This window comes from Bipolaris sorokiniana (genome assembly GCF_000338995.1).
Source record: "Bipolaris sorokiniana ND90Pr unplaced genomic scaffold COCSAscaffold_18, whole genome shotgun sequence".
In the NCBI taxonomy this organism is placed as follows: domain Eukaryota; kingdom Fungi; phylum Ascomycota; class Dothideomycetes; order Pleosporales; family Pleosporaceae; genus Bipolaris; species Bipolaris sorokiniana.
Genome location: NW_006911912.1, coordinates 848,759 through 875,492, shown reverse-complemented (window position 1 = coordinate 875,492; position 26,734 = coordinate 848,759). Strand labels below are relative to the sequence as shown.

Below are 26,734 nucleotides of genomic sequence, written 5' to 3'. Positions count from 1 at the left end.
ACAAGACTTCTTTGATGTCGCTAACGCGAAGCAAGCGCCCGAGAATCTCACTTCTGAGCCAGTGTCAGATATGCGTGACTTGGCGATACACCTGTATGCTTTGCCGTAAGATAGAATGATAAGCATAATCAATACAGATATTGCAAAATGTGAGGCAATGTGCAAGAGCAGGACAATATGAGTCAAGGTACAGTTGGGATAAGACCCTTGTCCAAGGATCTTCACGGCCGATATAGCATGGTGATAGACAACACATCATGAGGTGTCAATGGAACCTGAGATATATTTCATTACGGAATACAGAGATAAGAAACATTGCGTATATAGAGGACGGAAATCTATGCAAGGGGGTGGTGTATTGGCGCACAGAGAGATATACTTTGTGAATTCTGCTCTCAAGCTCGACCTGATGTCTCTGCGATATCGGGGAGCGCTCACCAGATCTGTCTAGTTCATACAAAGAGAATCTTCGAAAACATTCTGAAATAGGGCCCAAGATGGATATAAGGGAACACAAAGACAGCAACAGTGCACATAGTTCATTATTTCATTGATGTTGCAATACTCGTTGATGAGAATATAGAATCGCCGATGGAGGGTAACGACTCCCACGCTCGTCACAATCATCGACCTAGATGCGTCGACAATCTTCGACATCTATATATCGCATTCTACGTGATTAACCCTAGTAAATTCATTCTCATTCCTCTTAAATGTTTCCAAGGACCTGAATGCTAAGATGGTCATTAGGGCGCGATAAACTGATCTGGGATAGCTTTAAGCCCTCGAAGAAGATCATTTATGATATCGTTTACGTCTTCTGTTCCCACGGAAAGTCGAATAAGATCCTGAAAGAAAGAAGCCAATGTTAGACATCTCATGCTGGAGAGCCTCTTTCAGAGCAATCGGAAACAGTCTAGACTTACCTCGGTGATGCCGGCATTCAACCTATCCTGCTCAGTCATGATGGTGTGCGTTGAGCTCCACGGGTGTGTTGCCATGGTTTTGCAGTCACCAACGCTGTAATCCCATAACAGTTAGCCCTAATGCCTTTTTATCGTCTTTCCTGATCTCGTAAACCCCTGGTCTGGAGGAACGTACTTTGTCATGTTTGATATCAAACGAAGCCCATCCACAAAGGCTTTACTGCCTACTGTGCCACCTACAACGCCAAATGACAACACTCCTCCAAAACCCCGTCGTAGATATTTCTTAGCCCTCTCGTAGTATTTGCTCGTTGGAAGCCCTAGCCATGCCGTATCGTCAGCTACCATTCTCATCACAATTTTCTTGGATTTTCCCAACACCCTTTCGATGCCCGGGAATTCACTTACCCGGATAGCTTATCCAATTGATCCGGTCATGATCGGCTAGAAACTGCGCAATATGTAAGGCGTTGGCGGCAATACGATCACAGCGGAGGCTCAGAGTCTCCATGCCAAGTAGAATTTGCTGCGCTGCGAAGGGGTTCAGCACGCTGCCAACCTCCATGACAACCTCGATACGCAGCGCCATTGCGAAGGCTACATTGTTAAAGTTGCTTGCAAAAGAAAAGCCCATAGGCCCATCGCTCGTTTGCGTGAGGTGCGGGAAGCGTGCGCCCGCTTTCTTCCAGTTAAAGCGCCCCGAGTCGACAACTACACCGCCGACCGTCGTCCCGTGGCCGCCGAGCCACTTTGTCGCCGAGTGGACGACGATGTCAGCACCGAAAGACACAACAGGGCACCAGAAACCCCCTGCTCCGAAGGTGTTATCAACCTAGAAAACGAGGTTGGTAAGTCTCATCTGACGTTAAAGCTACCTCCTTGGATCACATGATACCTCTATCAGGGCTTTTCTCTAAGAGGCTCTACACTTACTACAAAAGGGACATTATGCTCATGTGCAATGTCCGCAATACCTTGAAGGTCCGGAATGCTGACGACTGGATTTCCAACTGTCTCAACAAAGATCAATTTTGTTCTATCGTCGATCAACGGCCGGTAGGCCTCAGCATCGTCGGTGGACACCCATCGGACAGACACTCCCATACGCGGCAATAATGTCTTGAACAAACTGTAGCTGCCTCCGTACAGCGCTGTTGATGCAACGATATTATCACCGGTGTGAGCCAGACACATAATGGTCTGGAACACTGCTGACTGACCGGAGGCGCAGGCAACAGCGGCAGTGCCACCCTCAAGAGCCGCAATACGTTTTTCCAAGACCTCTACTGTGGGCTATTGTCATAGGGAACGATCACTCCATGTCAGCAAAAAATCAGTCCTGCGAGTCTCTGGAACACCGCAATGAATTTCGGAGTATGGTACGCACATTCGATATCCGGGAATACACATATCCTGCCTCTTCGTTACTACACACCCGGCGGGCATGCTCGCTACTAGTGAAGACATATGACTATTCGGGTTTGTCAATAAACTAGTCCAGCCAGACTTCAACACTAGGTGATGGAAGGTCTCACCGCTGTGGCATAGATGGGAACAGCCCTCGCTTTCGTCGCCGAGTCCGGCTTTGCTCCGGCGTGAATTTGGCGGGTGTCAAACGCGCGCTCTGACTCCAAGCCAACGTCTACTTTGAAAGGGGCAAATGCGTCAGCCATTTCCGCTTTTGTCAGAAGGTTGAAAAAGAAATTGTGAGCGAGGCTGTAAGTATGCTCCGAGATCCGGTCCGAAATATTCATTCGGTGTCGGCATACTGGCGATACTTCTACTCGGAGCTTTGAGTATCATGTTTTCGGTGTTGTCTCGATATTCCACGATTTCCGTCCCACAATGTGTGAGCTGGTGTAAGATTGGTGCATATCCGGAATATCTCCCATTTGACCAGCTTCGTGAGGGAGATCGATATTGTGGACTGACTACATCGGGCAACATTCGAGAGCCAGCGTTGGGGCATGGGGGTTCTCGGATATCGACGGATCTGGTGAACCCCGAATTTGTTCGCGATTCGACTTTTACACCATGATTATCCAGGCTTCAGCCAAACTGGCTGTTTTAACCTTGGTAGCGTCATAACAAAGTTTTTGACATTTCAAGTCGTCGAATCTATCGAGATGACTTCGTTCCAGCCTCCGGCGTATCCACTGAAATTTATTGCACATAGAGTTTCCTTCGCAAGGAACTCCTATTCTAATATCGATGTCGGAACTTTGCTCGGTGTTGCAGGAGTTATCATTGTATCGGTTTACTGGTTATCGAGCTATTCTAGGCAAACGTACGTAAAAGGCGTTCCGTTTGTTGGCGGAAGCGAAGAAGATGCAATCAAGAAGAACCGGATCCGGTTCGTGAACGATAGTAAGAATATGTTACTAGAGGGCTATAAGCAGGTATGTAATCATATTTCCAAACCGATCTCATCTGTAATACGCTTGGGTTGCTGGGAGAGGTGATTCTAATTTTAATCGTGTACTAGGCAAACCGCGGGCTGTACTATGTTCCCAGCAAACTGGGAGAACGCCTGATGATTCCTGTCAAATACCTGGAAGATCTGAAGTCCGCACCAGTAACCGAGGTTGATTTCGTCGCCACATTCATTGAGGTCAGCGAGTTCGCCCCATGGTATCCTCAGCCTGCGACTGATTGGGCTACAGATGTTCGAAGGCAAATACACGACTATGGGTAGCCGCTCGACTCTTCATCCCCGCGTTGTCAGAGGGCAGCTGAATCGAAACTTGTGTGAGCTGGCAAATGGAGTCTGGGTCTTAGTATTTCTTATTAATTTTCGCACACAGGGACCGTCATGGACCACATTCAAGATGAGATCAAAGACGCTTTTGAAGATTCTTTCCCACCCTGTCATGGTAAGATCAGCATTCTTTTCTCGCCTTCTACAATCAACTCGAGGAACGTTTCCTGACACGATCATTTAAGACTGGACCGAGGTAGATGTAGTCGACCGAATCACACAAATTGTGGCCCGCGTGTCAAGTCGAATGTTTGGTGGCACTACCCTTAGCCGCAACAAAGAATGGATTCAATCTTCCATCGATTTCGCGACCGACGGTTTCATAGGCGCTCAGGCCCTCAAGAAGTATCCTGAATTTCTCAAACCGGTCATTGCCCGCTTTGTTCCAGCTATCCAGAATATCAAAAGGCACTATACTGCCGCAGAGAAGGCCGCAATTCCGCTTCTCGAACAGCGTGCGGCTAATGGCACTGCTGCGCCTGATCTACTCTACTGGATGGCGGAGGACGCCAAGGGAGATGAAAAAGACCTCGCCTTCCTCGCCGGTATTCTCCTGAAAGTTAGCTTTGCTGCAATTCATACTAGTGCAGCAGCACCTACGCAACTGTTGTATGATCTCTGCGATATGCCCGAATACATAGAGCCACTCAGGAGAGAAATCGACCAAAATCTTGATGAGAATGGATTGCTCAACCGCCAGGGGTTCCAGAGATTGACCAAGTTGGACAGCATCATGAAAGAAAGCCAACGATTTAATCCCTTGCTTCTCAGTAAGTTTACAACATAAAAGACACAACGCCTACTAAAACCTCTATGTATTTTGACCACCCATAGTCACATTTGAGAGAGTCATCACAGTAGACTACACTCTTCCCGACGGCCTGAAGATTCCGGCCCACACAACTATCGGCGTACCCGCCCACGCCATCTCGATGGACCCCGAGATCTTTCCTGAACCTGAAAAGTTCAAAGGCTTCCGTTTTGATGAGCCAGCTCCAAAGACATCCCCAGACTCTCTGAGTGAAAAGGCAAAGTCCTCGATGGCTTTTGCTGCTGCACATCCCGCGAGTATGGCCTTTGGATACGGGCGCCACGCGTGCCCTGGCCGCTTTTTCGCTTCGGCCGAAATCAAGGCAATTATGGTTTATCTTCTAAGGAACTATGACTTCAAGTTTCCAGATAACCAGGCTGGAAGACCTGCCAGCTTAATTTTCGAGACGCAGAACTTGCCTAACCCCGCTGGTCGTATCATGTTCAAAAGGAGATGAACGATATTCGACATCGTATGGTGGTTCGTTCTGGTCACTTTCAGAAAGCGTTTGAGTGTAAGACTCGACGCAGAGTAGTAAACTAAAAACCAATGAACCCTGTTCTCAAGGTCTGCTCTTCTGAATATTACTGTTACGATCAATGTAATTACTGAATATACGTCATGATATAACTACAGTCATACCGACAAATTCAAAAGAATTAAACCTGAGTTGGCTTCTAAGAAAATTGAGATGTGTACATTTCAGATTACATCAAGCGGCGTTCTTTGAATTTTAGAATTGATCTGTTGGGTTTGAAATGTTTAGGATGTGACGGGGTAGTGCACCGTCCTGCCAGGGTCCGATTACAATGAGCGGCTGCAGCCACTTATAGGCAATTTGTATTCAGCCAATGAGACATGACACTTTCACGACTACAATCACGACCCAAAGAGCCCTGCGAGCAGGTTCATAGTGAACAATTGATGGGCTGAAGCGATCTTGAGTTGTCTAATCAAAGCGTGGTAGTAACAAAGGATCCTTGAGCAATCGCTCCATATCCTCAGTGCAAATATGGACAGAGATATCCACCCCGCTGTCGGTCCAAGACGGCCGAGATCCAGACAAGAACTCTCCAGAAGACGGGGGTGCTTCTTTAATGAGAATGTCGCCATCCAAGTTTGGCACGATACCGTCCGCGTATCGAATGCGTGATCCAAGACCGAAGTCAACATCGTAGATGCCAGCGCGCGCCCAGGTCGTCACAAGGATATGACGCCGGCCAAGGAACGCCTGCCATATACGCTGAGGAGACTTCTCATACGCAGCGCTATGAAGATGATCTGCGAGATTTGCTGGGTCGCTGACAGTGGAAATCGTATGCCGAATCTTTCGGGCGATGGGAACCATCGCTGCGGTAGCGTTACTTGATTGTTCGGAGCCAACCTCAGAGCCCGGCAGCTCAACTTTCATCATGATAATCGGAGAACCCAAAAAGTCTTCACCCAGTTTGAAAGCGGATCGAACGCCAAGTACAAGATCGCAATAGACAGGGCTGTCATCCTTCCCTAGTTGACGTGCACGCACAATGCAGGACCAAATGTGTGCCAACACGGCATCATGCTTGCTGATTCTCGGGCCATCACTGTCAGTACCCTTCGTAGCTTCGTTCAAAAGGAAATCGACCTGCGCTGTGTTGAGATGAATGGTATAGTCAGAAACAGGCACCTTAAGATCCCATTCAGTCCATGGCATAGGCTTGCCTGCTGGTGAAACCAGATTGGCCGCATCGAGGAATGGCGCGGGAGGCTTTCCTGGCGCAGCCCACCAATCATACCTGTGCAAGGGTAAACGTTCGGTTCGTCTAATTATGGCCGGGTCCGACTCCTCGGCGTTGATGTCACCTGCAGCAAGATTGTCCAGACGCGCCGGCTCAAAGACGGGAGTCAGGGCTGGGGCTGTGAGGCCCTTGATGACGGCACTGCTCACATTCGCCCAGTCCTTGACGAAGCGGATAAGGCCTGTAATGTCCGCGAAAGGATGCGCCGTTTTGGCAGCGAGGACAAAACCACCATCTGACAACGTGGTGCATTGGATAGCCATGATCGGCTTGCGCAATCCCGTCACGACATTGGGCTCGTTAGGTTGTAGAGCATGCGCAATGTCGACAGCAGGCACAAACCCACCGAGGTTGTCGTCTTTGCGATCCCAAAGTGGCTGAGTCTTGACGCGCTCTGTTCGGTAGAGGGAGTCCGTGGTGGCAGAGCATGTTGCTGAGATGAACTCCACACCGACGTCTGCGGAAGCCCCGAAATGCGCATAGACGCGGCCGAAGCGACGGGCGTGGGCTGGGAACTCTTGCGCTTCAGCGGGAACCGACGCATCGTCGACAACAGCGATAGACTTCAGCTGGCCGGCCCATTGAGGATACGAAGTAAGCGCAGTGCTGAGTGTTTGGCGGAGGTGCTCGGCGACATTCACTACATCCTTCTCATCGAGTGGCTCGAAGAGCCATATAGCGTTTGTAAGAGCAAAGTTGGCGGTAGTCGCGTCCAGTAGCGACAGTGGAATTGCGTGTTCATGCTGCGTTAGCTTTTGAGGAAACACACGTTCCGTCATCGTGACTCTGATATCCACGTCGGGCGGCATGGTTGCGGACGGCATGATAGGGTCGGAATGCAGCTTCCAGGTGCCGCTTAGGAGACGTGTTGACGATGCAAACCCCACAGTCGTCAAGAATGGTCCGACCGGTAAGAAATAGTCACTCTCAGCGTCGAAACCCCAACGAGAGGTTTAACAACATTGTCGCAATCAAGTCGTCAAGCGAACACCCACCAGGCACGGGCTGGAAGTGGGGCCTCGGCCTGTACCGACTATGGAATTATCCGAACTACCATGATGGGTTTAATCCGGTTGAACCGACATCAACCGAGAATGATTAAATCTTATCAAAGCCTATGTACATATCGTCGCTTTTTGGGTTTTTCTGGATCACAACTCAAGACATCGATATATTGAAATGAAGCTCGAAATTGTCATTTTGGTGAATTTCCCAATCATTATCTCTTTGACTGCGACATGAGATGTTGACTGAACCCAGGTGCTAGCCATTGGGCTGCTATACAAGCTCTCAATTTGGTGGTTTCATCCCTTGAGGAGATTTCCGGGCCCAGTTTCGGCAACTTTCAGCAATGTAAGTCCTTTACCATCCACATTGAATGATGCACGATCTTGAAAGAGCACTCTTCTGACAAAAGTGGCATAGGTTCTGTACTCGTGGAAATTTATGAAAGGCAGACAGCCATATTGGCAACTCGAACTCCATGAAAAATACGGCAATTCAACCTCTTACTGTCCTTTCCAGAGTGTGGCTCATTATTAGTAGGACCTGTTGTTCGCGTCGCACCCAACGAGCTAAGCTTCAGCTCATCTTCCTCATGGCGTGATATATACGGCCCCCGCAAGGATGTAGAGCCGTTCGTCAAAAGTGAGTTCTACGATGGAGGCAACTTTGCCGCGGAGTCGCTCTCCATCGTGAGCGAGCGTGATCCAAGGAAGCATGCCGAGATGCGCCGTTATCTCAGCAGCGCTTTCTCCGACCGTTCCCTCAAGTCCCAGGAGCCTCTCATTGCAGAGTCCGTGGACCGGCTTGTTGAAAAGCTCGAAGAAGCCGGTCATGGTGCACACGGTACGAATATGGTCATGTGGTTCAATCTAGTCACCTTCGACATCATCGGCAGCCTTGCGTTCGGAAAAGATTTTGGTGGCGTTGAAGCAGGAAAAGAGCATTTCTGGGTCGCCATTGTGACGAAAAGCCTGCGTTTGGGTGCGCTCGCCGATTGCTTTCGTAGATTTCCGGCAGTTTCTGTTGTTGTGCAAAAGATATGTTCACGGTTCATCGAGAAGTTGATGACAGAGAACCGTAAGCATCAGAAGTATACCATGGACTTGGTCCAGAGGTAAGTTTTCAATCTCAACAGCTATGCACTTTAATTGTGAGTATATCTGACTTGAAAATAGTCGATTAGCGAGTCATTCAGATCGCGCAGATTTTCTCACTAAGATGATCGAAGCACGCGAGGAGGAATCCATCTCAGATTCGCAGATTGCTGCTCACTCTTCCGATTTTGTGTACGTATTATAATATCTCGTAACACTACCCACTATTCTAACAGAAGGAACAAAGTATTGCCGGCAGTGAAACAACAGCCACAACACTTTCTTGCATGACTTACTACCTGCTTCAAAACCCTTCCATCTTGTCGCAGCTGCAGAACGAAGTACGGTCATCGTTTACCCGATACGAGGATATCACTGCAGCTACCACGATTCCTCTCAAATACCTCAAAGCAGTTATAAAAGAGGCTATGCGCGTGTACCCTCCTCTTCCTTTCGCGCTTCCCCGTGTTGTTCCTCTGGGCGGATGCACTGTTGACGGCCATTTTATACCAGGTGGAGTACGTTTACTTACCAGCGATTGACATTCCTCCCCGAATATTTTTCATCTAACACGGACGTGCAGACTGTTGTTTCGACAAGCACTTTCGCGGCAAGCATGTCGACGGCCAACTTCAGCCAGCCCTGGAAATTTAAACCGGAAAGATGGACTGATGAGAACTGTACCGATGATCTCGACGCAAGCCAGCCTTTTTCGTACGGAACGCGATCCTGCATGGGACGGAGGTATGTCCCTTCTATATGCTCGTTGTGTTATCAAGTGCTGATTTTCAAAGTCTTGGCTGGATGGAGCTTCAAACTATCATGGCGAAGATCATTTACCGGTACGACATGGAGCTAGTTGATGACACTGTCGACTGGCACCGTGATTCGAGAATGCATACTCTATGGGAGAAACCCCCTCTAATGGTGAGATTGAAGAAGTGTGTGTAGCTAGTCATACGGAAGTCAAATAACAATGATCGGAAAGTAGGCCAAAAGCGTGCAGAAATAACTTAGTTACTAGTGACTTTAGGAGGAAGGAATTGAAAAAAATGCGGAAAATGAAAAGTAAATGAGTCGTCCATGCAACATAAAGAAACGATGTCTATGCAGAGCTTTGCTTAACTTCAATCTGGTTTACCTGGGTGGAAAATACCGCTGTGTGCATTTGACTACTACGTTGAGAATTCCTCAGCGGTCACAGAGATTACTATATAAGTGTAACCGTACCTCCAAAATTTGGTTGTTGATCTACAATATGACAAAACTTATACTAAGTTATCTTACAAACGGCCTAGATAAAGCTTCCTTCCTGCCACCAGTCGCACTTCGAAGCATTGACAGCAGTATCTAGAACTGGTCCAACCAAGGTGCTATTGAGATTTTGCACAATCAACCCCTCGCTGGACGCGAAATCAGGAAGGAAACTTCCACTGACTGGATTAGGTAACCCTGAGGTAACAAAGCTTGCAAAGTAACGTTGCATAATTACGGCCAAAGTGACGTTCACTCCGGCTCCCGGGTTGCTAGGGTTCATGAAAGTGTATCCCAGGTCATTGGCATGCCATGCCGGCGGTACGGAGAACTGATAAGCAAAGTTGTCCTTGAGGGGTTCAAAAACCTTGTTTATAAGATAGTTGTTACAGGTAATGGTAGCGTCTGCGACTACGCGAGCTATGCGGCCCAGTTGGTTCACATAGCCAAATGAGCCATCGAAGTTGGCTGGATACAGAGTTTGCCCAATGGTTGAGAGCGCAGATTCAGGTTTTTGAGGAAATAGGAGGGCAATGTTCGAGTCGAATTGGCTGTTGTTGTGTATGAAAGGGGACGCAAACAAGAGGCCTTCGTTCGAGTTGTGGCCGCCCATTACTTGTATCGAGTGATCGAATAGTTCTCGACGCAGAAGAAAGGGGGGATATCCTGTGTAACGGTCGTTATCTAATACAGGGCCTATCATCATGATTTAGTCAGGTTTGAAGGTTTGAAGGATGCACCATAATACTCACCGAACCCAAATGTGCCGTAAGGCCGAGAGTTGCCCACAACAACACCATTGGCAGTCCGCAAGGTCTCCGTGGACAGAGATTGTAGTTCAACCAACGAAGAAACATTCGAGGCTCGTAAAACCTGGTGCATTGTTTCTTCCTGCTGAATTGTTGGAATGAAGTACGTGTAAGGGCTATGCACGATGGCTTTTTGAAATAACGAAAGAGATGAAACGTCAGGTGAGGTAAGATGATAAAGAATGGATCCTGCTCCCGCTGACTCTCCCATAACAGTGAGGGCACTTTTGTTTCCTCCAAATAGGTGAATATAATCTTGTATATATTGCATTGCAAATACCTGATCTTGGAGTCCGAGATTGGGAGAAATGTGCGAGTCCGAGCTAGCAAGAAAGCCCTTGATGAAATATAAGTATTAGCGATTATATGTCGACCACATGTTTCACGAGTAGTACTCACAAATAGTCCTAGGCGGTAGTTTACGGACACGTATATGAGTTCTTGGTCATTCTGGGCTGCGGCATTCAACAATCCGACACCAGATCCGTATTCCGTCTTCGAGCCCTGTACGTAGCCACCCCCGTGGATGAATAGAAGAACTGGTACTTTAGCCGTATTTCTCTGCTTGAATACATTCTCTGGAACCAAAATGTCCAGAAAAAGGCAGTCTTCGCTTGAGCCCGGCCGAGGCGGGTAGACGTCATCTTTCGTGAAAGAAGGCATCTCCGTCTGGTTTCCAACATCTGATCCTATGTAGTTGAACCATCCGGGCTGGGCTTGAGGACATTCAACTCCGTAAAGACCTGCTATCTGAGTGGTTCGGTTTTTCACAGGTGGTGCTGGAGGTTTGAATCGGTTCAAACCAATTGGTGGAGCTGCATAACGTACGTTGGTAAAGTTGACATAGCGAGTATTTCCGTGACTAGTCTATGTCGCAGTTAGAAGTGATCTTTTGCAACTGAAAACATCAGTAGAGTAAGTCTCACATCGAGTAGGCCTTCTTGGATGGTGTAGCCCAAGTCCACTGTGAAGCTCGTCTTGGTCGTCAAAGGAGCTGCATACCCCACATCATGTAGCCCAAATAGAACAGCAAAAAAGAACCAAAACATTTCGGGTTCTGATCGGCTGTTTCGGCAAGTGCGAAGGTAAAATTCACTAATGACCAGGATGAATTTTGGAATGTTGTCGCAGTCAGCACGTTCTTACTGGCGCATGCGACATGAACTCCTTTGTAGAAACCCAGTAATTGAGTAAGTCACTACCATGGCTACCCATACTAGTAAACCAAATTTGTACGTTGGGCAGCTGCATAGAATGGTGCCTTCAGGATCTACTTCGGTGATGTAGCATTTTGTTCTAGTGTCTTACAAGGGTAAAAAATGACCTCCCGATAAATGACAAACGGATTTGACTGCCTTGGGCGATTTCCGCAATTCAGGTTTGATACGCTTCCAAACAGCCTATAGACAAGACTGTGATATCTCTACGACTATCACTCCGAAGGATATAGTCAATGCGTAGAGACGCGACATGGAGTCATCCTGATACAGAGCTGATCCTTGTGTGCCTTTCGAATTGAGCTGAATTCTTCTTCCCCGCCAGCGACGAGATTATCACAATGCAAGACCGGAGACCAATGCATTCAGGTGCCACAGGCGATACAAAGTACAACACATCGATTTCAAGTAACGATATAGAGGTTGCGTCCGACAACACTTCTACGACTGCCAACAATGCGGATGGAACATTTGGGACTACGGTTATCGATGACCACAAAGAGCAGTTTTTCGAAGCAGGGCGGGATTACTTTCTGTCAATGAACTACATTGGCTCTCTCGCAGCTATCGGACTAGCTGGGATGGCGGGTATTGGGGCTTTCTCCCTGGTTGCCCCAATTCTGATCTCTGTCAACGAGTCTATCGGTCCTGATCCCAACATCGTTTGGGTGTCTCTTGCCAGCAACCTTGCTCAGGCAGTCATGTTGACTATGACTGGCCGGCTCTCTGACATGTTCGGTCGGCGATACTTCCAAGTCTTAGGCACAGCTCTGGCTCTCATCGGTTGCATCATCGCTGCCACATCTAAAACAGTCAATGTTCTCATCGGCGCAAATGTACTTATCGGTATTGGGTCAGCAACTCAGGTCTCCTTTCCATATCTCATCTCGGAGCTTGTACCGATGAACTACCGCTACTTTGCGTCGAGCTACATTTATGCACTTCTGATACCTGTATCGGGCGTTGCGCCAGTCGTGGCAACTTCCCTTGTAGCTAGTGGTCCTGGCGGTTGGAGATCTTGTTACTACATCCTTATCGCTATTAATGTTTTGGCTCTTCTATGCTGGGCAGCATTCTACCACCCGCCGTCTTGGGGTTACCTGGTAGCCAAGAAATTTGGAGAGACCCGAGAAAAGAAGAACACACTTCGAGACATAGACTATGGGGGCCTCTTACTGCTCTCATCCGGACTTCTCCTGTTCTTGCTAGGAATTTCCTGGGGTGGATCATTATACCCATGGAAGTCTGCAGCGGTTCTATGCACCATCATCATTGGCAGCGTCATACTAGTCGGCTTCGTCTTCTATGAGCGACATTGTCCGACACCGCAACCTCTTGTGCCACTGGCGATGTTCAGAAACACGGGGTGGGTGGCAGTGCTACTCACACTGTCTTGCGCAGCTAGCATGTATTACGCTTTCAGTATTGTCTTCCCGACGCAAGTTGCAGTCCTCTACAACTCGGAAAGCAAAGCAAACCAGGGTTGGCTCAAATGCGTCATTACAGCCCCTCCATTAGTAGGACAAATCATCGCGAGTTTGCTAGCTACTCGCATCGGACACATTAAATGGCAGCTCGTTGCTACTGCAAGTATCGGAGCAGCATTATATGGTGGTAAGTCATCTTTACCTCCGAATCATCACATGCTCTGTATGAAGAGTGAAATTTGACTGGCTAACATGACTGGCGAACGTCCAATAGCAACGGCTTGTGTAAACACCCACAATCGCGATACTGTTGTGTCTCTCCTTGTCGCTGGAGGCTTTGCCCTGGGCTGGGTGGATGCCCTTTGTCTCGCTTCGCTGTCTGTTACCTTGGAAGACCAAAGCGTGATTGGTACGGGGGTTGGTATTGCCACTTCGCTGAGAACTTTCATCTCCACTTGCTCTGCAGCTATCTTTACCACTGTCCTCAACAACCGTCTCACATCCACAATACCCCAGCTGGTCCCCCCAGCGTTGACCGAAGCTGGTTTGCCCGCCACATCTGTATCTGAGTTTTTGCGGCTGCTCAGTGTGGACCAAAGTCTGCTTGCTTCTGTTCCTGGAACGAACTCCACGATCATTGAGATAGGAGTAGAAATGTTCAAGGTAGCCAATGCGCGTGCTTACTCGACAGTTTTCTTAACAACCCTCGCCTTCAGTGGATTTGGGGTCATTGCTAGTTTTATGACCCCGGAGATAGAGTCGAAGTTGCATGAGAAGGTCAGCTGTAAGCTGCAGGTGTGAAGCTGGCGAACAAGGTCATAAAACCAACAGCGCTGTACTGATGTGGCGCATGGTTTGCGTATCTTACATGTCTCGCCATGTGAAGCGCTTCATCAATTTGTTTTCTTCCCTTAGCCAGAAGTATCAAGGTAGCCATAGGAAGATTGACGAAAGTTGGCAAAGACATTGTTCTTCGTTATGCAACAGATATCAATCTGGAAGATACATAAAGAAATGATACCCTTTACCAGCTTCAACTACAAATGGAACCTAATTTTGTTGATGTTACTTATTCTTATCTAAAGGTCAAAAGGTTCAGTCTCGTGTACACGCCAACCCATCCCAGACAGCGAAAAGCGGGGGTTATGCCGGCTGTGATTGTCCGATATCAGACGGAAATTTTCACGGTCGCCAGGTTATATATTTGAACACAATCATGACATTGGGCTTCATCAACTACTCTAACAATTTAGATCCATAAACTTGCATTGTGCTTTTGTTCTCTCACACCTCCTTCTCGTCCCAAAGATCGTCATGGCCCAGACGGCCAGTGAGAGCGAGGTTGCTAGCCTGCGACTCCAGATCTTCAGCAAACAGACGGTTCTTCATGTTATGCCAATCTACACTTCTCCACTCCTTGCCTTCACGGTCAACAAACACGGTATCTGTCTCAGGTCTCATGAGATATACCACAGTCAGCTTGCTCTTGCCCTTCTCTGCGGGGTGCGGGATAACGCGATGAAGTGATGACCGCAGCAAATTCTTGGACAAAAACTCGGCTGAATCACCGATATTGCACACAGTATGGCCTGGTTTGGGCGGGATGAACATCCACGTTTTCTTTCCAGGATGATACACCTGTAACCCGCCAATGTCAGAGAACACCATGGAAAGACTCCCAATATCAGTGTGGGAAACGTGGCCGACTTCCTCGCTTTTGGGTTCGTGAGGTAGGTATTTGAGAAGTCCGAGAGCGGTAGGAGAGGCGTGACCTTTGCGGTGATGTTTGGCAAGGTTCTGTTTGTCATCCAAATTTAGGGATCGTGATAGGCTGTCCAAAATGACTCTTCCCATGTCTCCCAGTGTGTGATTCATAGCTTCAAATGCTTCGCGTCTTTGCTGGAATTCCTTCGGCAATTTGGCGGGCTTATCACGAGGTGCATTATGCAGGGCATGCTCGAATATCTGCACAAGTTTAGTTAAAATGTCGAGCTGGTGTTGCCTCGGAAACATGATATTAGAGACTTACGAGAAATCCTTCAAATCCATCACTTTTACCAGCGACAGATCCGGTCTGAATTCCGGCGGGCTTGTATCTATCGGGCCAACCGCGTTAACTTTCTCGATCTTTCCAAGAAGTGCATGTGATTTCTTACCCGCCAATGATTTCCTTTCCAGAGACATGGTCCTTGTTGACCTCCCATGTAGATTTCTCTTCCTGCGGTAGTTGATAGAACTGCAGAGCTGCCGATGTAGCCATCTCGATTTGTTTCGTGACCTCGCGAGAAGGATGATCCCTCACATCAAGGTAGAAAAACCCCAGATCCTTCGACGCATTCAGTAGAATCTCCTCTGTCACTCTATCGCAGTCCATTATCTTGCCAATAGATATCGTGACGAGTTCCGCATTTTCACAATGCGGCTCGAGTACTTGGGCCACATGGTTGACGTCAATATCAGCGTGAGGGGCCATCGCAAACAAAGAGACTGGCTTATAAGAAGAGTTTGAAGATTCCTGTGGCCTTATAGCGGTTTCGCAAAATAGAAATATTGATGAGGTAAAGAGACTATGTCAACTAGTGTGTTCACAGTAAATGAGGTATGTGACAGTGCGAAGCTGGCACCTTTAAGATCAACTTCGGTGTTCATGAAATATTTTTGGGCTCGACTTATAGACTTCATTACTTGGCTTATTTAGAGGAGGGAACATAACAATATTCCTTCATTTTTCCACATGTGGTCTTGTCGGAAATTCAGGCGCTTGCACTTGCTCGCGGAATTTCCTGAAAGGGCGATTTCCGATGAGAGTCGGGCTGAGCTATGAGTAATGTTGGCGTCATGCAGCCGAGTGGTGCGCACAGTTGATCAACAAAATTCGATTTACAGAATAGTCTTGCCACATTTGGCAAGCGTTGGCAATTTTCAAATGCGTATATCATTCGCCTAGGCGTGGAAGCCATGTTTCACAATATCGATGAGCTTTGCCATAACTAGAGCCAGTCTAACATTGATATTCTAGCAGACCTAAAGTAGTCCAGGTCCCATTATTTTAATATATGCACAAGTCTACTGAGTTTCTGTAGGGGAGATCACGACTCGAACTCCCTTTGTTCCATCTATCGGGGTGGGGACGAATCGATCATAGTGGATCTCGACGTCCTCCTTGCCCGTCCCGAAAAGGCTCATGCTAGAGCCCATACGGCGGATCAGCAACCCAAATACCATGTAAAGCTCCGCATATGCGAGACTAAAATCGAATATCAGCGATGCGAACATTGATCCATAGATGAAGACCAAGAAAACTTACTTGATCCCGATACACTGTCGGCTGCCGCGAGAAAATGACAGAACATACTTGTCCAAATGATGATGGCGCCGGCCTTGCTCATCCAGCCAGCGCTCTGGCTGAAATTTCTTAGGATTCGGGAATAATTCTGGGTGGTTATGAATAAGAGTCGCTGTCATTCCCACAGGTGTTCCTGCCGGTATCTCATGCTCGACCATGATGCTCTTCTCCTCGTTCTTGCTAGAAGAGACTTGGGTCTTTACTATGAGCGGCCCTACAGGATTGATACGCTGTAGCCGTGTGCTTACACCATAGGAAAGACGCAACCCCTCGCAGATAACGGCGCTGAGATACTGTAGCTGTTCCAACCGGTTCCAGCTGATCCTCTCATCAACGTTGGGAATGGCCGCCTCTAATTCACTTCTCAGTTTTTTCAAGACCTGACAGTCTTCAAGGACGTAGAAAAGCATAACCGAAAGTGCCCAAGCTGTGGTCTCTGTTCCCGCACCGATCACGATCTGCCCCTCCTGCCATAGACGCTCCAATCTCTTCTCTTGCTCTGGGAGATCACCCATCAATAACTCATGGAAAATAGTTCTCTCAGATCCACTGCCAATGCTTCCTGAAGCAATGTCGTTCTGGGTCAGTCGAATCTGATCTCTAATATCCTCCTGGAACCGCACGTAAATCGCTGCTTCCGGATTGATCCGCATGACAAGGTTCTGAGGGAGTCTGTTCATCAGCGTGATGAGCCACGGGAACTGCTTAAACCATGAACCCATGTCCGTCCCAGCAATAATAGCGCGGTGGAAATTCGGCTCAAAGGTTGGAGATCCCAAGAAGTTGTAACTTTTCGCAAATGCATATTCCGTCACAATGTCTGTCGTTACGCAACTAAACGCCATATTAATGGCAACAGGCTTGCCACTTCCGGAATGTGTTTGGAGCTGCGAAACTAGCTTTTCAATCGCGTTATGGATGACTGGCTCTAGTCTGCTGACCGATGACTTAGAAAAGAAGCGATTGAGGGCACCGCGCCGGAGCCGATGAAGGTCATGGCTGGGCGTTCCGAATACACTGTCCGGAATCCCGAACTGAGCACTGAAATATGGGTATTTGTCTCGTCTCTTGCCACCACCAGCGTAAAGCTCGTCGATGAAGGAGGGCTCATTGACATGAAGCTCGTTAGGGCTGATACGCACAATGGGACCATACTTTTCATGCATCCGTTGAATTTCAAAGGTATATCGTCCTCGCTTGATACCATCGAAGTAAAATTCGTAAAATACCGTAAGTGCTGCGAACTTTGGACCAGGATATCTTGCTAGTGGGTGAAGGTACAGCCTGTAGACGGCGAGGCCTAAGAGATAAAGCGTCAAACCAACGACCGCAGTCAGGGCAGGATTCGCGGCAGAATGATGAATGGCATATCCGATAAAGTTGGCTGCCATCGCAGGATTGTGGGGTTTTGATCTGAATAGAGAGCTTCGAAAGAATGCAGGCAGACGATGAGGCGAGAATCTGTGTCCATCGATTCAAGTTGTAACATTCTCTAATCTTTTTGAGCCGATGAACCCGCTAAACCTAGTAAAGATAATACCGAACTTCGTATCTTCCAATCCGCGAATCTCCAGGGGCCGCGCCTTCGGACCAAATAAAATCCTCGCCAATATCAGGTAAATCACGCATAGAGGGCTCCATCTCATAATGTCAAGTCAAAAGATGCATTTGCTCGTATTCAATCTATCGGACTCTATGATTCATGCCGTGCGATTTTGATGTGTCAAAATCGCGTCCTCAGTTTTGCGTGATGTGGCCCAGATCCCCAATCCTCCTATCGAGAGGAGAGCCAACCAACTGGATTAGTTTGTCGATAAATCGTTTGCCCATGCCATCGATGCTACTCTGTGCATAATGAGTACCATCATATCGCATACGCATATTGAATATATCTTCTTTTTGAATGAAATTAAGCTCGATGGGAGCAGTTGGCTTTTGCTCTTCGAAAATGCGCCAATTTCTTGTGTCGACCGGCATGTCTAATAGAACTAGGACTTGAGAATCAAACCAGTAAGCTTGATTGCCAAATGCCCGTCCAACATGACTTCTCAATTGTGGGTAAGTCCACTGGTAGTCATTGACGCGGAGCAAAGTGCTCTGTAGCGACCTCAGTGTCTCGCCAATCGTTGAATCTTTCCTGGTCTGGAACAGAAGTGGACACCGGCCATTGAGAGATCCTACTACACTCTCGACAGCAGGATGGTCGATATTTCGTCCAGAAACACTAATCTTCATACCCACAGTATTGGACTGTGTGTAATCTGCGAGAACTAATGCCCAAGCAGTGTAGACAACTGTCGCTGGAGAGACTGCGTGCTGACGCGCAGACATGATAAGGTTGTCTACTTTCAGCGGGATATCGGATTCCCACCTGTTCCACGGTAGGTCACTTGGCTCTTCGGGCTCTAGCAATTGGATTGGCCTCAATTGTGCCCACGGCTCTGCGTAAGTGCTCCAGAAATCTGTGATGGTTGTTGCCTGCCGCTTAGCTTCCCCATTCAGGTGCTGGGCGACCATATCGTAGCTTGACGCGGGTGGAAGTGTGACTGCGTTGCCATTGATGATAAGTTCAAGCTCTTTCAACAAAATTCCGAATGACCACGCGTCAGTGTAACTGTGATGAACAAGCCAGTTCATCTGAACGGCCTCTCCAGGCACTTCAACGATCCAGAAATGGGGCTTCAGAATAGATATTGGGCACCTTTGCGAACGCAGTGTTGTCCATAAGACCTCCCTCTCCCGCCGAGACACTGCTTCCATATTCTCATAATCTAGTGTGATGAACTCTCGCCAGTTTATATCTGCTGCGTCGTGAATTGTTTGGACTCTGGTATCCATGTCAAATTTTGTTCTGTAGATGGCGTGACGGGTAAATATGATCTCCCATGCCTTTCGCAGGTTTTCGGCGTTGATAGGACTGTGAGCAGTGTTTCTGGTAAGGCAGTAAAACACGTAATTGCTCGAAGGATCAGCATTGGTTTCTTCCAAGAGCTGGAACTGATGCGGCGTGAGTGGTGTAGCTGATGAGCTCACGTCGGCAGATGCAATACCGTTAGTAGAGACTGCCGCTCGAGCTATCGCTGCTGCAGTATCCAACTCGAAAATCTTGCTCAACGCTAAACTGAGGTTTTCCCGGCGAAGGTGAGATTGAAGTTTCACAGCTGTGAGAGAGTGGCCGCCAAGCGATCTGAAAGATGCTGTAGACGGTATCTGGCTCACTGGTCGGTCGAAAATAACTGCGAAGGCTTGGAGAACAACGTCCAAGGCAGCGGATACGTCGTTTTGAGTACGTGGATAACTCCGTAGTCGATCATCCACTTGGTCTTTGACCATTGCTTGTAAGGCCCTTGTGTCAACCTTACCGTTCGGTGTCAACGTGAAGTCGTTGATAGCGAATATGAGGTCTGGTACGATGAACACATCAAATTTTTGAGAAAGATGCTCGCGTAACATCTCCACCGATACCTCAGAAGGTGTCACAAATGCTACTAGCTGCTTTTGCAGCAGAAATGCTGCGGCTTTCTGGACGCCAGAGAAGCTTCGAAGAGCAGGTTCGACTTCCGCTTCTAAGTTAATCAAAAATCCGCGATTCTTGACTATGCGGTCGACACGAGCAACAAAATGCAGGCCGTCCTCATCACGGCGGGCAAGGTCTCCGGTACGATAATGACGGATCCCATCTCGGAAGAAGAACTTCTTTTGTGTCAGATCCTCCATGTTGAGATATCCAACCGCCAAGCATGGCCCTCTGATGCAGATCTCTCCTTGTTGGACTTCGTGTTCTAGGTCCTCATCTAACAGCACAATCTCAACCTCCGAGATGAGACGTCCGAGGACAATTGGGCCTCCAGGTATCATCTCAACGGTAGAGACCGCTGTAGTACACTCGGTAGGTCCATAGCAGTTATAGACCTTCCTCGTCGGGCTGGTCCAGAGTCTGACCAGGGCTTCGTTGGGAGCTTCACCTCCCATATAAATGCTGTGTACACGGTCGAATTCCGGTGTTGCTTCTAAACTGGCCAGCATTGAAGGTGTCAAGATGAGAGTGCTACATGATGAGGCCGTGTTGATGACGTCGGATGGTTGAGCCATTGCAAGAGTTCCACCATGGCAAATGGTCGAGAAAATGACTCCTGCACATCCTGTAGTTATATCGTGTGTTAGAGATCGCGGTCTTGTTCTATTGAGGTCTTCCATTTGTGGGCAGGGTATTGACTAACCGTCAAAGGCTACTGAGAAAAATAACAAAACCTTCTCACCCGGGCTTCCTCTCATAGCCCCGGAGAAGCTTTGCTGCACGAGATGGACAGCACTGCTGTGCGGGACCATCACTCCCTTTGGTTTTCCTGTGGTGCCAGACGTAAAAATGATGTAAATGAGATCGGATTGTCTCATATCATGTCTGATCACTTTGAGTCCTTCAATCTCCTCATCTGTAATAGAGTCAACATGCCTCGACAATTCAGGCATCCGAACCAGCTCGTAACCAGAAATCGTCGTTTCCACGGTGCTGAGTACCAGGCGCGAGCCCACAGCTTCCAGAGTAGCGACAACTCGTTCTAAACTCCAAGCGTTGAAGTCTATCGGACAGTAAGAAGCACCCAGCCGCAGAATCCCCAAGACCGAGGCGACCATCTCCAAGCTCATCTTCGTGATCAATGGAATGCGATCTCGAGGGCGAAAGCCTCGTTTACGCAATTCCAAAGCCACTCGAATGGAGGCATTGTACAGTTGATCGTAAGTGACAGTGTGGCCCTGAAACTCAGCGGCGATGCTAGTTGGACTGAGTTTCGCATGCTGGTCGAAAAGATCAAGGACACTGGTCTTTAACAGAGGTTCGCGATTTTCGTTGTCAGTTCGACGGAGGTCTGTCGTGACGGCACCAACCATTTTGATGGATGCGTTAAACTGGAGTGGAGTTTAGAATGCAGAACGAATGTTTATTAACTAAAAACGATATAAAGCTCTTTTGCCTTTGTAGAAGAGTTTTGATGGATAACTGCACCAAGATAAGGTAGCTGTTCGACTGGCGGTTGTCGCTTTTAGGAGTGGAGTTTTCCTAATCCGTCCAAACCCGAGAGAGCGCCCTGGAAAGAATATCTTGATGACTTGTTATACCGTCGTAAAACAATTATTTTGCTAAATACTGGACACATATAGGTATTTTGCATAGCTTCCAAGAAATCAATGAAGACATCTTGAGAAAGGATGACGCTAGCTTATAATCCAAAATATTATGGCACTCATAGTTGCATCAGACCCTATTTTCTCGCCTAAAAGAGCATTCAGGCCGAATGGTACGATGAAGGCTGCGCTTTGTACCCGATGGCACTGTACGAGACCATATCAAAGTATCACAATAATATTTAAGGACGCCGGGGGGCCGAGGTCGAGTTTGGGCAGTCCCGGCGAAACAACGCGGGAATCGACACGTTTCTTCGACAATGTGATTGGAGTTGATACCAACGAAAACACGATTGTTATTTCCCAGCAAGTCAGTGGCGCAGCTTGCACTGGCATTCCCATTAAGTACTGTGTTTGCCCCACTGAGACAATGGCGGCTAAGAAAAATTGCTAGATGGCAAAAGGGATCTCTTGGCGGCTGCCCTAGCAGGTAGTCAGCACTGCAAATCCGATATGTCAGGGTTTACGTGCTGAGTTTTGGAAGAGGTGCACTGATTTGACATTTTCCAATCCCAGAGCCACGCCGCACGTATCTTGCACCCTGGAAGATCAGTGGCTCCGGGGACGGCCGGCTGTTTACATATCAAAGTGTGGGTCCTGACGCCAGATGACTCTATGAACGCCACTCGACAGACACATGATCTCAGTGTAATTTGAATGGTGACAGAATAAATAGAAGGAATACCATGAACTTTCACCATATATTCAATCTGCAAGGAAGATCAAAACCAGAACATAGCATCGTCCAAGATATGTTTTACTCTGTTGCGGAGAAAACGTTATGAAAGTAGTATTTTTATCCGTTCTATATAGTATTGATCGCTGCCAATGATCTGATTACAGATTCGCTTCGAGGTAAAAGACGAGACACGAACACATACAGCAGGAACAGTGTAGTTCCCAACCTGCGTGCATTCTAATCACCGAGACTCTGCAGTTTAACCAACTCGCTGTACCTCCCCTTCGCTTCCATCAAGGCTCGATGGGTTCCTTGTTCAACAATACGGCCATGTTCAAGCACTAGTTACAGTTAGGATATCGAGAACAAAGGAAGGAATTGTTGTTTCATTTTTCATGATAGCAAACTTACCATAGATACAATCGGCATGCTTTACAGTGCTGATGCGATGGGCCACGGCGATTGTTGTTCGGCCACGTGCAGCAGCATCTAACGCCTCCTGGACGACCCTTTCGGACTCTGAATCTAGCGCTGAGGTTGCCTCATCGAGTAGTAGAACTTTCGGGTTCCGAAGCAACGCTCGCGCAATCGTGATCCGTTGTTTCTGGCCGCCTGATAGCATGACACCTCGTGCCCCAACCGTCGTGTTGAATCCGTCTCTGGAATGATGATTTTTGTCAGCTCCTGAAATCATAAAAATCAGAAAGAGAAAATACCTACGGCAGAGATAAGATGAAACCATAGATGTTGGCGTCTTTGCATGCTTGTATCACCGCTTCTTCGCTGGGACTTCCATTCTCCACGCCGAACACAATATTGTCGCGTATCGTCCCGTCGAACAATGTTGGCGATTGACTGACTAAGGCCAGCTGACTCCGGTAGTTTTTCAAGTTATGATTTTTAACGTTGTTTGAGCCGAAAATGACTTGACCATTGTCTGGATCAAAAAAGCGTTCTATGAGTGAAATGATGGTGCTCTTGCCGCTACCACTACCTCCCACTAAGGCAACATATTCCCCAGGCTGAACGACGATGCTGACATCAGCGAGAACTATCCTGTCTGGACGGTTGGGATAGCGAAAGGATACATTTCGGAGCTCGATAGACCCTTCGGCTGTCGACGAGGTAGCCCCATCACTTGCCCTTGCGTCGATGCCGACAGGCTGGCGAAATAGCGCCTGCATCCGTTCTGCAGAGTCCCTTGCTTTCCCAACATCTGGTGCAAATGAGAAAATAGCACCAGCAGAGTACGACCCGGCAATCACGGCGGTATAGCAGACGAAGAACTGGAATAGTGTGTAGTTCTCAGTTGCCACCAATCTGCTACCATACCAAAACGCCAGCGACGCACACAGGAAGTTTAGCGAGTGCGACGCAGCGTACAACAGCGAGGACTGACTGACAGATACCAATGACTTCTTCCGTTGCTCTTCGAGAATATGATGGTAGTCTCTTTGGATTTTAGTCTCTAGGTTTAACGCCGCGACGGTGCGGATATTAGAGCTGTACTCGCAGGCGTAAGTCGCGGAGGCCTCGTATGCACGACGAGAGTGACCTTCGAGCAGTGCAACGCACTTCAAGCGCAGTATACCACAACCGAGCTGGATAGGAGTAGTGCTCGCACACACAAGGGCAAGCTTCCACCCAATAGCCGTTGCCAGAGCGAGACCGGCAATAAGAGTGGTGAGAACAACAAGAAGCGTTCCTAGAACAGCACCTGATAGCCCTTGGAGACTGGCTGCACTACTGGAGAGAACGCTGGTCAGGGCTGCAGTGGAATGATCTTCGCGCAAAAATGTACCGATTTCGTGGTACAGGATAGTCTCTAGACCTTTTACACGTGCGTTGTGTGTCAGACGTTGCGAATAGACAGCAAAGCAGACACCCTGGCCTAACCAACCAAAGACTGTTGTGAAGCCAATCATGAAGTACATCCAGCTCCAGAAGTTCACCAACTCGTGTAGCGCGCTGTACTCCGAGGACTTCAGGGATAGTGCGGAGATAATCTTTGCGAGGAATATCGACTGGCTGAGACTGGAGTTATTATCTTGTCGGCTAGGTGTGCTTTGGGGACTACTTACACAGGATGACTTGCCCCAGCAACCAGAGAGAACCCAAGACCGAATGCAACCAAAAGACCATCTTTTGGGTTAAGGCTATGCACAAAAATTGCTAAGTTCCACATTGAGCTTGGTTTCTGCGGATCATGTTGCAGCGTGGTTGTCACTGGCGTAGATTTATCGTCAGAGTTTAATGGCAGTATCTCTGATACAGCGTTCTCTTCGAGATCACTTTGAATGGATGATTCTTCCAAAATCTCTTTGTCTGTAGTCTTGTGGGCTCCCTGATGATTAACCATATCAAAGTATGTTTTCCTCAACTCCATGAGCTCCACATGCGTACCTTCTTCAACAATACGCCCCTTGCGCATAACGATTATATTGTCAGCTGCACATATTGTAGACAATCTATTATTAAGTTAGTACTAAACTTATTCTCAAAGTTTCTTCGTCACGGGCTTTGTCACCTGTGAGCGATGGCGATAGTCGTTCGGCCCTGAGAGGCAGCTTGTAGAGCCTGCTGAACGTGTCGCTCCGCAACAGCGTCGAGAGCTGATGTGGCTTCATCCAATATCAGTATTCTTGGATTACCAATAATGGCTCTTGCAATAGCGACACGTTGTTTCTGGCCTCCGGAAAGCAATGATCCTGAGTCGCCAACATTGGTTGAGAAGCCATCTGGTAAGGCCATGATGAAGTCGTAGGCATTAGCTACCCTTGCCGCATCTTCTACCATCTTTTTAACCAGCCGAGGATCCAGACTCTCATGAATGGAGTCGAGAAGCCCGAACCGTATGTTATCAAATATGGTGGTAGAGAACAGACTGGGGTCTTGGCTAACTAGGCCGATCTGCTGACGCAGCCATGAGACATCAATCGTAGAAATTTCAACACCATCCAAGTCTCAGACTTACTTAGCAGCCGCATAAAAAGTTGACACAGATGTACATACAGATATTGCCGCTGACTGGCTGGTAAAACCTCTCAAGAAGCCCCACAATTGTACTCTTACCACAACCTGATGAACCCACAATAGCAGTCATTTTACCTGGTGGGAAGGAGTGACTAAAATTGTCTAATATCAAACTTTCCTGGCGTGATGGATATATATGGCGGACATTCCGTAACTCGATTGCCCCCGTGCGTGTTTTCGGGTTCGTTCCTGTAGAGACGCTGGAGTCAATCGGCGACTGACGACAACACGCTTGGGAAATCTTGTCTGTCGCTGTAATACCATTTACAAATGCTTGAGTATGAGGACTGATGTTACCCAGTGCGAATGCTCCCGTAATGTTGACGAATAATATCGTCAAAATAGCAGAGAGTGAGACTTTGCCTTGAACGAGGAAGCGCGAACCCTGCCAAAACGCAAGCCCGTAACTCCAGAAGATAATGCCGTTCATCACCGCAATCATACATGCTAGGGCAATACCACTCTTAGAACCAGCCTTACGCGCCTTCGCAACGTGCTCTTCGTACTGGCGGACCAGCGTCTGCTGCATACCGTACGCAGTGACGGTCCGCACAGAGCTAATCGCTTCTTCTGCTATGCTCATCCCTGGCGCGTACGCTTCTGTTGACTGCACCGTATACTTTATCATGAATTTTGCGCCTACACTCATGGTTCCGACAATCAAAATCTGAGCAGGGAATACAACTAGTGTCAAGATCCAGCTCTTTATGAAGCTGATGATCAAGGCCGAGACAAATATCGCAATTGCGGAGATCGTGGTTGACGCTTTGCCTGTGATGGCATCCTGAATGAGGCTAATATCTGTCGTAAGGCGCGCGTTCACTTCGCCGACGCCGAGCCCGTCGAAATAGGCAATATTCTGGCGCAGAATGGCTGCAAGGTACTTCTCACGGATACGTTGTCCGATGCGTTCTCCCGCTAGGGTAAAACCAACGGTTGCAGCATAGATTGTTCCAAATTCAATAATGGCTAGGTAGACGTAGAAGAGACTGAGCTGATTGACCTCTCGGGTGAAGTCTTCCAACGTGGTGTCGCCAACGAAAAAGCCTCGAAATGACTGACCCATGTTTCCAAGAAGAAGCTTCAAAATAATTGATGTCAGCCTACTTCGACATTTCGAATACACAAGGAGAATACTTACCAGCGCAAAAGGGTTTGCTGCACCTCCTATAATGGCAGCAATAGCGCTCAGAATGATGATAATCCCATCCAAACTACTCGTGCAGCTTAGCAAAAAGCGAGCAGGATTGTGCCATGAAGTTGGACTGGCCATCTGGCCCTGCAAAACAGCATTTTCATCTTGCCCAAGTATCAACCCAGGTTCCTTGAGCGATGGCTTTTCCTGAAGTGGGGTATTTGCTGCATCCATGGTGCTACCCGCAGTGCTCCGCCGGCGCACCTCGCTGGAAATTT

At 48.1% G+C, this 26,734-nt stretch overlaps 10 protein-coding genes across 10 annotated transcripts; 3 read left to right on the top strand and 7 right to left on the bottom strand.

Annotated features, from left to right (window-relative positions):
• Positions 1-728: 728 nt before the first annotated feature.
• On the bottom strand, positions 729-2,599 carry COCSADRAFT_348605 (uncharacterized protein; the record flags this gene model as incomplete). Its single annotated transcript, XM_007707336.1, has 7 exons — positions 729-848; positions 927-1,020; positions 1,102-1,246; positions 1,335-1,758; positions 1,860-2,219; positions 2,362-2,397; positions 2,462-2,599. The coding sequence occupies 7 exons, from the start codon at positions 2,597-2,599 to the stop codon at positions 747-749; spliced, it is 1,299 nt and encodes a 432-aa protein (XP_007705526.1). The 3' UTR covers positions 729-746.
• An 895-nt stretch (positions 2,600-3,494) lies between these two features.
• COCSADRAFT_348598 (uncharacterized protein) lies at positions 3,495-5,052 on the top strand. The gene is made up of 5 exons (XM_007707335.1): positions 3,495-3,537; positions 3,590-3,674; positions 3,731-3,799; positions 3,870-4,454; positions 4,519-5,052. Exons 2-5 carry the CDS (start codon positions 3,590-3,592, stop codon positions 4,950-4,952), a joined length of 1,173 nt encoding a protein of 390 aa, XP_007705525.1. The 5' UTR covers positions 3,495-3,537; the 3' UTR covers positions 4,953-5,052.
• Positions 5,053-5,066: 14 nt separating this feature from the next.
• On the bottom strand, positions 5,067-7,326 carry COCSADRAFT_263439 (uncharacterized protein). The gene has a single exon (XM_007707334.1). The coding sequence runs from the start codon at positions 7,095-7,097 to the stop codon at positions 5,445-5,447; it is 1,653 nt and encodes a 550-aa protein (XP_007705524.1). The 5' UTR covers positions 7,098-7,326; the 3' UTR covers positions 5,067-5,444.
• Positions 7,327-7,452: 126 nt separating this feature from the next.
• Positions 7,453-9,323, top strand: COCSADRAFT_176329 (uncharacterized protein; the record flags this gene model as incomplete). Its single annotated transcript, XM_007707333.1, has 7 exons — positions 7,453-7,476; positions 7,534-7,630; positions 7,798-8,392; positions 8,454-8,568; positions 8,612-8,890; positions 8,956-9,116; positions 9,167-9,323. The coding sequence occupies 7 exons, from the start codon at positions 7,453-7,455 to the stop codon at positions 9,321-9,323; spliced, it is 1,428 nt and encodes a 475-aa protein (XP_007705523.1).
• Positions 9,324-9,547: 224 nt separating this feature from the next.
• On the bottom strand, positions 9,548-11,484 carry COCSADRAFT_348589 (uncharacterized protein; the record flags this gene model as incomplete). The annotated part of the gene is made up of 4 exons (XM_007707332.1): positions 9,548-10,322; positions 10,379-10,772; positions 10,835-11,302; positions 11,362-11,484. The coding sequence occupies 4 exons, from the start codon at positions 11,482-11,484 to the stop codon at positions 9,667-9,669; spliced, it is 1,641 nt and encodes a 546-aa protein (XP_007705522.1). The 3' UTR covers positions 9,548-9,666.
• Positions 11,485-12,011: 527 nt separating this feature from the next.
• On the top strand, positions 12,012-13,880 carry COCSADRAFT_176327 (uncharacterized protein; the record flags this gene model as incomplete). Its single annotated transcript, XM_007707331.1, has 2 exons — positions 12,012-13,266; positions 13,354-13,880. The coding sequence occupies 2 exons, from the start codon at positions 12,012-12,014 to the stop codon at positions 13,878-13,880; spliced, it is 1,782 nt and encodes a 593-aa protein (XP_007705521.1).
• A 483-nt stretch (positions 13,881-14,363) lies between these two features.
• COCSADRAFT_102408 (uncharacterized protein) lies at positions 14,364-15,552 on the bottom strand (the record flags this gene model as incomplete). Its single annotated transcript, XM_007707330.1, has 2 exons — positions 14,364-15,044; positions 15,382-15,552. The coding sequence occupies 2 exons, from the start codon at positions 15,550-15,552 to the stop codon at positions 14,364-14,366; spliced, it is 852 nt and encodes a 283-aa protein (XP_007705520.1).
• Positions 15,553-16,145: 593 nt separating this feature from the next.
• Positions 16,146-17,816, bottom strand: COCSADRAFT_348585 (uncharacterized protein; the record flags this gene model as incomplete). The annotated part of the gene is made up of 2 exons (XM_007707329.1): positions 16,146-16,326; positions 16,387-17,816. 2 exons carry the CDS (start codon positions 17,814-17,816, stop codon positions 16,146-16,148), a joined length of 1,611 nt encoding a protein of 536 aa, XP_007705519.1.
• A 346-nt stretch (positions 17,817-18,162) lies between these two features.
• COCSADRAFT_102597 (uncharacterized protein) lies at positions 18,163-21,315 on the bottom strand (the record flags this gene model as incomplete). The annotated part of the gene is made up of 2 exons (XM_007707328.1): positions 18,163-20,567; positions 20,646-21,315. 2 exons carry the CDS (start codon positions 21,313-21,315, stop codon positions 18,163-18,165), a joined length of 3,075 nt encoding a protein of 1,024 aa, XP_007705518.1.
• Positions 21,316-22,525: 1,210 nt separating this feature from the next.
• On the bottom strand, positions 22,526-26,690 carry COCSADRAFT_165319 (uncharacterized protein; the record flags this gene model as incomplete). The annotated part of the gene is made up of 7 exons (XM_007707327.1): positions 22,526-22,629; positions 22,700-22,947; positions 23,009-24,316; positions 24,370-24,756; positions 24,816-25,251; positions 25,301-26,402; positions 26,463-26,690. 7 exons carry the CDS (start codon positions 26,688-26,690, stop codon positions 22,526-22,528), a joined length of 3,813 nt encoding a protein of 1,270 aa, XP_007705517.1.
• Positions 26,691-26,734: the final 44 nt, after the last annotated feature.

Coding starts and splice junctions, on each gene's coding strand:
- COCSADRAFT_348598 (XM_007707335.1), top strand. CDS start 3,590: ATGTTCGAAGGCAAATACACGACTATGGGTAGCCGCTCGACTCTTCAT. Junction 3,800..3,869: donor TTCTTTCCCACCCTGTCATG/GTAAGATCAGCA, acceptor CGATCATTTAAG/ACTGGACCGAGGTAGATGTA. Junction 4,455..4,518: donor ATTTAATCCCTTGCTTCTCA/GTAAGTTTACAA, acceptor GACCACCCATAG/TCACATTTGAGAGAGTCATC.
- COCSADRAFT_263439 (XM_007707334.1), bottom strand. CDS start 7,097: ATGCCGTCCGCAACCATGCCGCCCGACGTGGATATCAGAGTCACGATG.